Raw genomic sequence first — 13,810 nt, forward strand, 5'->3', positions numbered from 1 at the left:
GAAGGCTGTCAAGGTTGGAGCAGAACCCCCAACCGAGGGCAGGGTGGCTGCCTCCATAACTGGGCTCACCTGGGCATCCTGTGGAAGGTGATGGTGTAACAGCTGTGAGTGAGGCTGCTGGTGGGCGTGCAGGATGTGCAAGAATGGTGGGGGCACATAACCAGGGGCTGCTCCAGGGGCTAGGGGCCCAGTAGAGCCCAAGGCCGAGGGCAGGCTGAACGGTGGAGGGGTCCCTGCATGAAATCCCTGCTTGTCAAAAGTCTGCGAGACAGAGACAACGGTGAGGGCCAGCTTGGGTTGCACCTCACACCAACCTACGCACCCACCTTGTTCCTCCCTCACCTGAGTCTTGTTGTAGACAGAACCAGTCATATCAGGTAGGCCAGTGGTGCTTGAAGACACAGACACTCCTAGGAGAAAAAGCAGTTGTTCCCACAAGCAGTTGGCCCCAGTTCTAGCCTCCCCCACCTCCAGGGGCACTCTGGGGTAGCCTTGCCTGAGAAGGAGTCAGAGAGAAGACAACTACTCTAGGCCTCCATCCTAGAAAGGAGGGTAGACACTACCTTTGCCAGGCCCAGAACCTGCAGACTTGTTTTGTGCCTGTGATGATCCACCATAGCCACCCTTGCTGTAGTCTCCCGCTGCTGTCCCCTGGGTCAGGTCATCATAACCTAGCATGGCAGGGCACAAGAGGCATGTGTAAGCTAGGCAAGCCTGTCCTACCCATATCTTTCCGTGCTGAGGGCACCCCTCACCTGTGCTATAACTGTGCTGGCCATAACCACTGGCTTGCTGGAAAGGGGTGGTAGGGGTGCTGAGGTTCACACCATGCTGCTTGGCTGAGGCCGGAGGGACCTGGTAGGACAAGCAAGAGAGGCATTAGTTTAGGAACAGGGCAGGGAGTAGCAGATCAGGTCCTCCTCCCCAGCTCTGAGGTGGCAAAATCACAAGGGACCTGTGTTAACACATGCTGAATCTAAAAATAGGAAAGCAACCTCACCCCAAGCCTAAAACATTCCCGAAGGCCAGCTGAGACTTTAAGTACTGTCACGTCCCTCCCTCCCTGCTTCTGCTCCCAGAGCTGGAATAACAACCCCCCTCCCCCCAACAAATACTCACAAACATGGTGGGCCCATATTGAAAGGCACTGGGCACGCCTGTGTAGTAGGGGAGGCCAGTGTAGCTGTAGCCAGGTGGCAATGCAGGATTCAGGAAGGGCTGCTGGGCTGTGTGGTGGGCCTGGGATTGGCTCTGCTGTGCCTGAGCCAGTGTGGTAGGGGGTGCGGGGGATGCAGAGTCACCTCGGCCAAACTTTGTGACATCACCTAGAAGAGGAGCATTGACTCCAATCACTGCCCCTTATCCAACCAGGAAAAAAGCCAGGCTGGGTCCTTTGAACAGGAATAGGTCTGGCTGCCCACTCAACAATGGGAAGCTAGCAGGCCTCTCAGCTCTTCTTCTATTTCCAGATGCCTGGGATTAGCTACAGAAACAGTCCACTGCCCCTCACTCCCCCTTCCCCAATCCCCTGAAGAGACTAACCTGAATATGGGTTATTAGTGAGGCTCCCATCTCGGCTGGCAAGGGCTGTGGGTGTAGCAAAGGGAATTCCGTAGTAATCCTAAGAGAAACCAGGGAGGCTAATAAGCAGAATGGCCTCGCCTCACTCCCAGGAGAGCAGGCCCAACAGGCAGCACAGGTGCTCCATGTGATGCCACACTGCCAGGAAACGCCAGACTGCAGGGACATCACATGCACACTTCCAGAGGGCAGGCTTCACAGAGAATTCAAAGTAAACGGTACCCATCCAGGGTCGTACAATATGGCAACCACACAGCACGCAGCATGCAGACACACTAACTGATCCCTCAATCATTCACAAGCAGGGCCACTGGAGGCCCCATCTCACACATCCATTTTACACTGAAAATGGATACTGGTGAATGCCACAGGCCGAACCAGCTCTTTTGGCTCTTCCTGTGTGAGATTCTAAGGAGGAGCTAGGAAAGCTGACTGGATGATAGAAACCTGAAAAGGAATCAGCAGGAGCAGAGATGCCCAAGGGTTTAACAGGAGTCAGGGCAGCAATGTCAGGTAGGCACAAGTACAGGAGCTAATGTGTCAAACCTGCCTCTCATTACCCGCTCTCCCCTGGCAACACTGACACCACACAGGAACCAAAAGTGTGGAAACCAGCAGGGCAAAACACAGTGGAGCTCTGTGGAAAAACGGAGGCCAGCCTTGACCCTTACTCGCCACCTAGGGCTTTGCAATCCAAGACATCTTGCACCCTGGCCTCTGAGCCAAGGGAAAGCACTCCTGCTTTCCTCATGGGCAGCAGTGCTTGGTCACAATCAGACAAGAGCCATCGTGACTGGGAATGGCTCCTATACACCCTCCTTCAGCCTCATCTCCAGGTAACCTCCACGAAACCTGCAGCATCCTCAGCCCAGAAACCCAGGAAGAGGCAGGACTAGGAAAGCACAGAGCTAGTAGGAACGCAACCGGGGACAGGCCTAGAGAAAGCCCAGGAGGGGGAGCTCTTTCACAGAAGAAAAGAACTGGGCACAAAAGTGCCAAAGAGGCCAAGAAATGACCAAATGGGAAAATAAAAGCACTGTGTATCTCATAAGGCAGACCCAAAGAGTATTTCATCTAAGGCACAGAATGAAAAAGGAATAAAGGCAGATGACTCTAAGGGCTGGGATCCCAATGAACCACTCCTAGGGGTCTTAACAGGACCCACATGCAGACTCACTTAGGACTACCTCTTACATTCCATCTCTGATGCTCTGGGGCTCCTAGGCCAGATGTCCATGAGGTTTCATGAGTATCTGGGGGACCAGCTCCACTTTCAGTTTCCCCACAGAGCCCTAAGGCTTGGGCATCCCCAGAGACCCTAAGTTTTGTTGACCACCCTAGAAATCTGCCATCATGTCTTCGACATCCTTTCTGGATCCTCTGGGGATGTGGACAACAGCTAGAGAGTCCAGTAGCCCCTTTACCAGCAGTGTAATTGGCTGCTGGTTTGCACATGGGAGAAGATCTGCTCAGCTATCAGCCTCTGCCTCTGGAAATACTTCAGCCAATGGACAAGAGTTCTCCTAAGACAAGAGCTTCAGCCACAGGGCCTGGGTGGAGGGAGCGCTGGAGATGAAGGTAAAGGTGATAGCTGCAGCTCCCTGACCTCTCTGTGGCCAGGTGGTGGGGTGGGGGTGGGAGGGACACCATCAATGGCGAGGAGTCTGAGGAAGGACATCTGAGGAGAAAACCTCTTCCCCAGGGAATAGCAAAGACCATATCCAGTAGAGGGGACACCAGTGTCCAAACAGCTTTTTACGTCCCAGTAATGTGATAGACAGATGCCCTGGGCTGCTGAAAATTATCAGGAATCTGGGAAAAAGAGTGGTGATGCAGAAGCCTGCAGGCTGTCAGAGCAGGTGCATGCCTCCCTTCCACAGCCCTTCTCCACTGTAGTCCTGTTCACGTGGCCATCTCAGAGAAGGCCTAGTGCCTCATTCTCAAAGCAAGGGTCACAATAAAAAGGCAGCACTGGCCTCAGAGTGAGGCAGCAGCAACCAGAGAGAACCTGGGACCAACATTCTTACAAACAGTGATGACAGACCAGACCCAAAAAGGTCTTTAAAGACCATCGGCTCTAGCCGCTCGCTCAGCTGTGGACAAGAGCAATGGTGCATCATGAGGATTACCAATGGCCACCTTCAGAAGTCAAAGACACTGAATGGCACTTCAAAGGAGACTATAAAAACTCGAAGGGTAGGCAAGCAACCCCGTATCTTGTGTCGGATGGTTCTTCTTAAAAAAATAAATAAATAAAGAGGGGGAAGGGACTGAGGAAAGAGAATGACCCCACATTTAGTAGAGGCTCTGCCTGCGGGGGCCCCAGGTCCCATTGGTCCTTAAGTCCCCCAGGGATAAGCTCAGGACACTCATATGCCCGAGCTGCAGTCACACCAGGCACAAACACCAAATGGAAATGGTTTCCTCAGTGGTGGTGAGAGTTCTGAAAGCCAAGGCAGCATGACAATCAAAGCCAAGGAAGGAAGGATCTGTACAAGAGCCTAAATCCGTCCCATCACCATATCCCACTCACCATTGGCAGCCGTGACTGCAGCATCTGGAGCTCTTCATAGCCATAGATCTGTGTGAGAACCAAAAAGGGGGTTAGAGACCACACACTATCCCTTGAGAAGCCTAGGCTCATGTGGGAGCCTAAACAAGGCTGGGGGAATAGAACACACTCAGGAAGGGGACCTGAATGACCTGCTGTGAGAATATACCCCGCCTTGATGGAGTCTAGATGGGGGAGAAATACCAGGGGTCTGACTGGCAGCAACCCACAGCCCCACAACCCCTCCCTACCCTGCCAGGTGCCAGCCCCTGAGGCCAGGGCAGTCGGGGCTTGGCCAGGAGCTCCACGGTATGCTCACCGGATAGGCAGGAAGCAGTCCCCCAGGGCCCACGAGGTACTGGTTGTGCAGCAGTGGAGGCACCCCCTGAGGCAGGTTGGGAGGTGCTTTGCCTGTAAAAACAAAAATCGAACAAAGTGAAGTAGCCACCACAAAGAATGAAATTCCTCAGCTATTACAGGGGTGTGGAGGGTGCTGAGTTCACTGTCACAGTGCTGCCCCAAATGGGATCACAGCCAAGAGGGAAGGGCAGCGGCTGAGAGTTACAGAGGGCCATCCTAGGAAGTGAGAAGACAGAGAGCATGTGCCCTACATTCAGGCTGTTTCGATGTCAGAAGATTCCATGCCCAGACAGAAACGCTGCCCCCTACATACTCCCTAAAGGTCACACTGCACTGAACAAACCTAACATGAGGAACAATCTTCCTCCTCAGAACAGAAGGCCGGCCAGGCAGTGCCAGGAGAGGGACAAACCATGTCAAAGGTGGGTTTTAGCAGTTTCTGCCAAACCAGTTTGCGTGGCCCACACAGACTACCCAGGTCTGGCCGACAGGCAATCAACCACACAAAATGACCAGAAGGAGCCAATGATAGCTGCTCCTTCATGTCACCATGTCATTCATTGCATCTCTGGAAATAAGCGAGGACAGAAAAGACTGGGGAGCTATAAGCACAAAGGCTGCCAGGAATTCTACCCAGGGGAGTCCACCCAGATGACCAATTTCACCCACCCCACATCAGCACTGGAAGGGCCAGGCCCAAGAGGGCAGTGGAACAAACAGGACAAACAAGCAATGGCAGGGCTGGAGAGAGACTGTATGTGCGTGGCTGCCCACTGTGCCCTGCCCACCTCTGGGCATCCTCCTAGGAAGCCAAGTGTGTACCTTCAAGAGGCTGGGGCTAGGTGGGAAATGCCTCTGGATACCCACCTGAGGTAACCAAGGGCGTGGTCCTGGTACTGCTGCTGGGGGCACTCACGGTGGTCCCACCCAAGCAGAGGCTGCTCCCTGTGTTCATGCTGCTCGGCAAGCTGAGCCCTGAGGACGTGGCGCTCGAGGCGGAGGTTGCTGCCGTTGAGAAGGTGGCCGAAGACTGGAGGGAAGGGGTGCTCTCTACACTGGCATGCTGGCAAAATAAAAAAGCCAAGACACATGGATCTGGAGGCAAAGCATGAGAGTGCAAGAGAACCTGGCCAGGCATCTGGGCCTGCGGTCTTAAAGACTGGCGTGAGGGGCTCTGTGCTTAGTGCTCACTGTGGCCGCTCACACTGCAGGTAGGTTAGGCCATCGGGACACAATTCATAAGCTAAGTATCAAAACTATTTAAATTGAACTTTATTACCAAAACCATCCTAAAAATTCTTACAGTTGCTCATGCTCTGGTATCTAAAACAAGGCACAAAAATCTCAAGTAAACCTTCGAAGAACACAGACCATCTGAATATGAGGTGGGAATCCACGTCACAGAAAAGCAAGTAGTCTCGGGAAAATTAACAATAGTCTCAGAAGAAGAGCCCAGCCCAGGTCATAGCCTTCTGGAGATGTCCTTCTATTAGGCTTCTTAACCACTCTGATCTGGAAGTCACAGGTGGCCAAGAGAGGCCTTTGCTCAAGAACCAGGTGACACTTTGCAGGCCACCAGGGCTTACCTAGAAGGGTATGGCCTGCCCCTATGCCTACTTGACAAAATCCACCTACGAAGGAAGGGCAGAACACAGCAGGAAGCTCTGAAGAGCCGAAGTTTCAGGAATCCTGCCTCGCTACTCAACTCTAGTTAGTAATAAGGTGCCAGGAAGGGCTCCAAGAGCTGAGGGGTAGGTGAAAGAGATGTACCTGGCTGGGCAAAGGAGGGCCCAAAGAGGGAGAGAGAGGCTCTATAAGACTGAGACCCGCCTCTAAACCAAAATGTGTGCAGAATAAAGAAGCCTGGAAACTCCTAGAGGAGAAGCCAAAGAATAGGAAAAGCCCAGGAGAAAGGGGACCAGCACATGCTCTGCCTCCCATCTCACTAATAGCTCTGTGCAAGGTCCCTGCCCCACAGGCTGCCCTACCCACCTGAGCACTAGCCTTAGGGTCCTACCATCCAGAAATAGTGCAGCAAAGTAAAGACAGCTAAAATCATGGTCTCTTGGGGCTCCCCAGGACTCCTGTTCCTTCAGCCTGGATGGACAGAACGAGGGTGAAAAAAGCTCCAGGAGCAGGGCGAAGGCTGTACTGGCCTGCCCTGCCTAGATCACTCCGTACTCTGCACAGGTCCAGGTTGACCATCAAGAGCCACTTGCTAGAGAACTCATTCCTGGTTTGCTAAAAGGAACTCAAGAGTCCTCCAGCAAGCCTCTCCTACCTCCAGCTACACCTCATCTCCCAAATTTGTTAGGGCAAGAAGCTGCTGGCGTAACAGGCCTCCAACATTTAAATGGCTTCTCAGACCATCCAATTGCACTGTGCAACCAGCAACTCAGTATGGACCCAGAAAATCACAGCGGCACCAAACCTTCCACGAGGACATGAAGGGAGGGGACAACACTGAGATTTCCTTCATAACTTTAAAGTGGGAAAAACCTAAATATGATAGACGATGAAAGTGGGACTGATACATCTAATTATATAAAAATAAAAAATATGTATATTTATTAAGTGACAAACCTATAGAAAATATCTGCACCTCCCATCATAAAGGGCTACTTATTAGTCTCCTGAACACAGAGTTCCTAGAAACAGACACCAAGAACCTGACAGAAAAATGAACAAACAAAATAAATAGCTTTTAATGTAATGGCTAGGTGGAGTAAGAGGAGAGAAAGAGCCATTAGGGGGATCATTTTGTAACTATAAATGTCTAACCAATGTACTGTATACTTGAAACTAATAATAAAATTAAATTAAAAATAAATAAAATAAATAGCTCACCAAAAAGGAAATATAATGGCTTCCAATATATAAAAACATGGCCAAACTTGTTCAATTAAAAATTACACTGACAGATCATTTTTCTATTAACACACTGGAAAAATACAAATATTCGATAACACCATTTCAGGAGGCAGTAGGGAAATAGGACATTTCATTCATTGGCAGTGAGAGTAAAAGGTTAAAACCACTGTGCAAAGCAATTTGGCAATTTATATAAAATGACAAATGCCTAGGAGTTACACATCTAGAATTTACTCTCTAGATATTGCTGCATAATGAAATGACATATTTAGAAGGCTATCAAATGAACACTGTAGTATCAAGACTAAAAATGGCCCTAAAGTTCTACCAGCGGAGGACTGATTAAATAATGTAATGCAGGAGAGCTCTGGAAAAAAGTGCTCTGTGTTTCAACATAGAAATATCTCAAAGATATATTGGGTGGAGGGATGTTGAAGGACACTATGGAATACTCCCACTTATATTATAGAAAAAAAAAGGGCAAAAGGAAAATGACTACGTGTATGCGTTTTCTATTTTATAGGTTAAAAAAAACCTCACAATCAAGGAAATAGGAAGAACCACACAGATGACAGAAAAACTTTTCAATATATATCGTTTTACATTTTTACACCTTTCATTAATGAATCTTTTAACTATGTTAGCAATGTGGCAATTCTGTCACACTGACAAAGTGTAGGACTCCCTGGACAAGGCAATTCTGGCTAAGACTGTTTGGATTGTATGCTTTGGGTTTTCTTACTAAAACACAGAGTGCAGCTAACCCATGAAAACAAGAGCATCGGGCTCCAACACACCAGTGCCCAGAGAATAGGAAGCCAGCTATCTAGTGCTCACAACGGAGGCAGCTCACAACTCCAGCTGGCTAAACAGGGGGCACAGGCAGGTGAGCAGAGGTATCTACACGTACTCTACTATGAAGATGGTGCTCTGTGTGTTTTATGACAAAGAACTATACATAACACTTCACTTGGAAAAGTAGAGCTTGAAAGCCACAGTGGTAGCTAGATTGTGATGGAAGGATAGAACTGACCCTTTTCCATCACCTCATTCTGCACCAAATAACTTGATCTCTTCTTCAGAAGAAACAAATTTCCCCAACTTCCTGACTTCCCCATTCACCTGTACCCAAAACCTCCCTCTCTGCTTGGGGACCCACCCACTCCAGCCTTGCCGGTAGCCTCCAGTCTCCAGGAGCGAGAGATTTTGTTCTTTTCAGGCACCTTTCTTTCCACTGATCCTTATGCTCAAGTCTCTCCTAGCATTTAGTTAACTATCCTCCCACTACCCTGCCTCCTTGCCATTTCACAACCATTCTTTCCTCAACACATCACAGTCTAGAATGAGCCCTACCACTGAAACCAGTTTCACACCTCAAGAAGCCACACTCCAATAAACATCATCTAGGCTTACTCTTTGGCACATTCAGACTTCCAGCTGGCGCTCACCTGTGCTTCCATTCTTGCCTTTCCAGACTCATCTTCCTTCTTCAATATCAACCTACCCAAAGCCTCTGACTCTGAGATGGAGAAAACGGCCTGAGATGTCTCAAGGTAAGAGTGAACAGAATACCTAGTGTCACAACTAGGAAAGTCCTCATGACCACCAGTTAATTAGAATGCAGTTAAAGTGACCGGGGTAAGAGCCAGGGCTGACAGTCTGAGAGAGAGATATATGCATGTGTACATGGCAAAGGAAGAATATTCTCTCACATAAGCTCTCCCTTTTCCCATCAAGCGTTCTCTCTACAAAGGCCTTACAAAGTAAGAGAGGGTTATCCAGGAAAAACGCTCTTGATTAAAGATGACTTTTAGTGGAGGCCAAGCTGAAGTTAGCCATGTCACTTTGCTCGAAAGAACGTGCAAATAACATATCCCCAAAAATAAATCACCCCTGCTGGGCAGAAAGGTCTCCTATAATGAACAGGGAGCTTAGCAAGTTTTGGGGAGCAAACTCACCACCTGACAGCCCTGCCCATCACATATCAGGTCTGGAGAAGCAATTCCTCCACAGAGGCATGAACTTTTAAGGAAGCAAGATATCTTCCATGGTGCCTAAGAAATCAACAGCTCAGACCATGCACTTAGATGGAGACATTATTGTCAAGCAATTTGAGATTATCTCAGATATTTAAAATCCACAAACTATAGGCCCATCACAGGTGACTAAGCTCCAAGCTCACTGAGCAGGGTGGTGGATGAGGGAGCCCAGAGGACACTTACTGTGTGTGATGTGCTGGAGGAGAGTGCAGCATGCGCAGAGGAGAGGCTGCTCTGATGGCTGGAGAGTGAACTAGAAGACAAAACAAGAGCACCACGTCTACCCCACGAAATCATTCCGCAGAAGTGGGGCCCACGCATCTAGATGGGCTAGGTATAAGCTTGCCCCACCCCTTCAGGGGAAGCCCCGGCCTCACACCCATCACCTTGGAACCCAACCCAGTCCAGGAGTTCTGGTGGTTAGAAGGATCTAAAGGGTACTAGCCATGAAGATCTGGAATATCCTGGCCTGGAAAACCTCCAGGGCCACCTTTGGTCAGCTATAATCATTTGCTCTTTAGACTGGAAAAAGTAAGAATAGGATTGCACTAAGAACACTGTCAGCCTTGGAGACCCCACTAAATCTGTGTGTGAGGGAAGAAAAGTTCCTATGTTCAACCCCACATGCCAGAGTCAGAGCCTGAATTCTCATCAAATCCAGAAGGGGGAAAGAGGTGAACTCTACATGAAAGACACAGGGTGAGGACCAAACAAACCCATTCTTCTACACCCTGTTTTAATAATTTGATCTTTGAAGCCATGACAAATACAAGTCAGATGTGCTGAGAAATCCAACATCATTCTCACCCTGTATCAAAGTGACAAGGCCTGGAGGAGAGGCTCAGCTAGGGGTACCCTCCTGAGGGTCAAAGAAGAGTAGCAGCAACCCCTTGACTCCATCCACCCCATTCCCAGGAGGCCCAGTGCTCTGTGACAACAGAGGCATTACGAGTATGCAAAGTTTTCATCTCTGGTGCCTCTATGACCCCACCCAGCCAAAACCTACCCTAGAGCATTATTGCAGAAGGCCAGAACACCATGCTAGAGGAAATAAACGGGTTGTGGGTTTTGCTCATGGGAAGAGTCTTCTATAAGAACTCTAGGACTTTGTACCAATGGACTTCTCATTCTGGGCCCCACATTTTCCCCATACCTGCTAAGCTGAGAAAGGGGACTGCTGGACAGGTCACCAGGCTGGGACAAGGAGGGCAAAGTGGCAGTGTGCTGGGATGCGGAAGGTAGAAGCGTAGTACAGGAGGTGGTACTGGGTAGGGAGCCCACAGATGGGAGGGCGGAGGGAGGGTCTGTTGTCTTTGGAGCTGGAACGGATGAAGTAGCTGTAAGAAACAGATCGGTTTAGCTCCAGAACCAATCGTGAATATCTGAAATATGCTCAATGTCTTGTGACATGTCAGGCTCAGTTGAGACATATGTAAAGTTACATTCGCCATGGAAAATGCCCAAGCATGTCCCCAGACAGTTTTTTTCTCTGTCAGAAATGATTTATCAAAAGGACACGTGATGGTAAGATGCACAGGACTCAGGCAAAGAGTAGGAAATGACATCTTTATAATTATAAACTGTCCTTTGATGTAGGGATACTTCTCTCAACTAAAGGAACCTGACCCTAAGGTGCATCAAAAAGTGCAAGAGGCTCTGAAATTTACATACATAATTATAACGTGAGGCAAAATTTCCTCGAAAGGCACAAAGGGCAGTGAGAATCTGGTGGGTGACACCACCCAAGAGTTAGGTCTTTGCTTCTATCACATTGGAATGATCTTGTGAAAGCTCACAGCCAATTTAGGGCATTTTGTCATGGCCCAGGGTACATACACTGTGAAGCTATATATGCCTAAAACCTACAGAAAAAACATACACCTGCTGTCCAACACCTACTATCAAAGGCACAGTGAGCATTTCCTTCACATGTCCTTGAGCAAAATAACCTCAGAGAACGTGAGGCTTCTAGAAGTCCATGAGTATGATCAATCCTAACTGCAGAAAAGACTCAGTTTTAGTGCCATCCACACATACAAATCAGATATGTGCTTGGAAATAAAGCATCATTGTCTTTTCCAGTTAGGAAGGAGAAGCAACCTTTAACCTCTTGCAGCACTCCCTGGAAGCCCCGTGGAAAACACATTAGTTTCTAAAAGGAAGGATGACTCGAAAACAAGCACAAGCAGCAATGGGGTTAACATACAACTCGGTCAATTCTTACAGTAGTCTTCACACTCCTGAGGCTTGCTTTTTACCGACAATCTATTCCAAATATGACACCTGTTCTTATAGAAATCAGATGACGACAATACAGATGTCCCTGACTCAAAATTCAGACCCCAAAAGTTACCTCCCTGGGTCTTAGAACACATTAATAACAGGTCCATCAAAAGCTTCTCAAAAGAACAAGTGTATGTATGTGAAGAGAGAGAGAATGGGTGGAGAAGAGAATATGGGAGGATAAAAACCTAACTAAAAATCACAATTTTCCAGATATTTCATATCTCATTATTTCATTTAAAATCTCCAAGTAATCTAGAACACCTCTATGTGTTCTCAACCCCATATCCAGACAAAAGAAACTTGCCACCATGGCCTGTAGAATGAGCGCTTCTTCTGATACTCAATATTCTCAGGGATACCAATGTATCTCCAAACAGTTCTGGCAGCCCAGCATTACCAAAACTAACACTGAGTAAATCACATGTGTCATTTCAATTCTGACTGAGGCCCAGTCCTGGTCTGGTAAAATTCCACGTCCGCACTCCAAAAAATTGTAAATAAAACGAGTCTTTCTGGTTTCCATACCCAATACCCATTGGCCTCACTAAATGATTAACAACAATCATATATAATCACAGACAAGGTAGCCAAGAACAAAAGAAAGAAATAATTAACAAGGGATTCACCTGCACCATCTCCGGTGACCAATGAGCTGTACTAGAATTGCGGGAGCGGGGGTCCCATCATTTTCTCCCAAGTGTTTACAGTAAGCATCATTTTACGTCTCTTCCTAACAATAGTGTCAGAACCTGTAGGCAATTAGCATGTCTTTCTTTCTTGAACTAGCACACCAATTCTTGTTTTAAAAATCCTTCATATTACTGTAGTGAGAGCCCTCTGACCATCTTTGAACCTGTATCTCTGAGCAAAGTATCTTTTAAATCAATACCATACTCTGGGTGCAGTCTGACTACGGCAGAATGTGAGACTATCCCCTCCTTCTTCCTGTGGCTATGGCATTTCTAATACCACCAGCTACAACCTGGTCACTCAAGAATCTCCAGCTGAACTTCTAAACTCTGCCAAAGAAAGGGTACCAACAATAAATCAGAAGTAGCTATCAGAAAAAATTTTAAATGACTATTTTTGCACATTTAGCCATTAACTTATTGTTTTCACCACCGCATTTTTTTGTTGTTGCCTGTTTCCACCAGCCATGACAAGGTTAACTTATACACTTACTGTCTATTGTCTGCTGACTTCGACCACCACCATGTCCATTCTGTAAGAAAGAGAAGAAAAAGTAATTAAACTCACAAAATTGAATGATAACTTGAGATTTATCCACAAACATATGAAATACAAACTAATCAAGGAACGGTGGCCTGTTCTGTCTTTTCATAAAAGAAGAGGCAATACGACAAATTCTTAATAAATCCAAGGAGCTGACATTTCTGAAAATCAGATTGGGTATTTAGGGAAGTAATAAAGATACAACATAAGACCCAAATCACAGGGAGCAATGAAATAGTCCTAAAACTTAAGCAGTATAAAGAACTTATGAACTCTCATTACATCGAGATCATCGGAAGCCGTTCTGTCTCCTGTATGTTCTGTCTCCTGAGTACCCCTCATGCAGGAAAGAAAAAGTTTCAAATTATAATAAAGAGAACTGTCATACGAGGGATGAATTTTATAGTAACAGCAAAATGCTTCTCAGAGAAAAAGAAGTGTTACTTTGAAACATGGTTTTTCTGAACTGGGTGGAGAAAGAGTGGTTTAGGACAGTGTGGAAGTCTCCAAAAGAGGAGAACATGAAAACAACTGGTCTGTTAACCATAAGGCATTTCACTAGGACCAACTCACAGGACAACTTCTGCTCCCATAAACTGAGGCAGGAGAGACATGGCATAGATTGATAATGGAATCTACAAGGCTCAGACACTGTCCCTAGATGAGAGAAAGAAGCTAACAGAAATCTCCTTCTTACAAATGTCAAAACTACTAAAGAAAAAGGCAAACCTTATAACCATTATCTCTACTTTAATCCAAATCCTGTACAATTTCTGCATGAAGTTATTTACAACACATTTTAGTCTTAAAACAATTTGAGATTATTTACAAGAAATGTAAATAATAAAATAGAACTGCTAGGAAAAAATATATATATATAAGTTAAAAG

At 47.2% G+C, this 13,810-nt stretch overlaps 1 protein-coding gene and 1 non-coding gene across 12 annotated transcripts in view; both read right to left on the reverse strand.

Annotated features, from left to right (window-relative positions):
- UBAP2 (ubiquitin associated protein 2) overlaps positions 1–13,810 on the reverse strand; it is a 95,530-nt gene that overhangs the window by 3,055 nt on the left and 78,665 nt on the right. For 9 of the 11 annotated variants that reach the window (XR_002777470.1, XR_002777469.1, XR_002777468.1 and 6 more), the window contains 11 exons: positions 12,871–12,910; positions 10,556–10,739; positions 9,586–9,655; positions 5,360–5,555; positions 4,452–4,543; positions 4,115–4,162; positions 1,543–1,621; positions 1,120–1,325; positions 564–855; positions 343–410; positions 70–261 (listed from right to left, as the gene is read on the reverse strand). Coding sequence is in view for 7 of the 11 variants with exons in the window: in XM_023524046.1 (XP_023379814.1) it covers positions 70–261; positions 343–410; positions 564–855; positions 1,120–1,325; positions 1,543–1,621; positions 4,115–4,162; positions 4,452–4,543; positions 5,360–5,555; positions 9,586–9,655; positions 10,556–10,739; positions 12,871–12,910 (1,467 nt within the window). In the remaining 4 variants the exon portion in view is untranslated. The remainder of the gene's footprint in view (positions 1–69; positions 262–342; positions 411–563; positions 856–1,119; positions 1,326–1,542; positions 1,622–4,114; positions 4,163–4,451; positions 4,544–5,359; positions 5,556–9,585; positions 9,656–10,555; positions 10,740–12,870; positions 12,911–13,810) is intronic. The other 2 variants (XM_023524043.1, XM_023524047.1) reach the window with 2 other exon arrangements.
- Positions 11,403–11,484, reverse strand: LOC111732293. The gene has a single exon (XR_002777479.1). It is a non-coding gene; the product is annotated as a small nucleolar RNA SNORD121A (small nucleolar RNA).

The sequence above is a fragment of the Pteropus vampyrus genome, unplaced genomic scaffold, assembly GCF_000151845.1.
Source record: "Pteropus vampyrus isolate Shadow unplaced genomic scaffold, Pvam_2.0 Scaffold436, whole genome shotgun sequence".
NCBI lineage: Eukaryota > Metazoa > Chordata > Mammalia > Chiroptera > Pteropodidae > Pteropus > Pteropus vampyrus.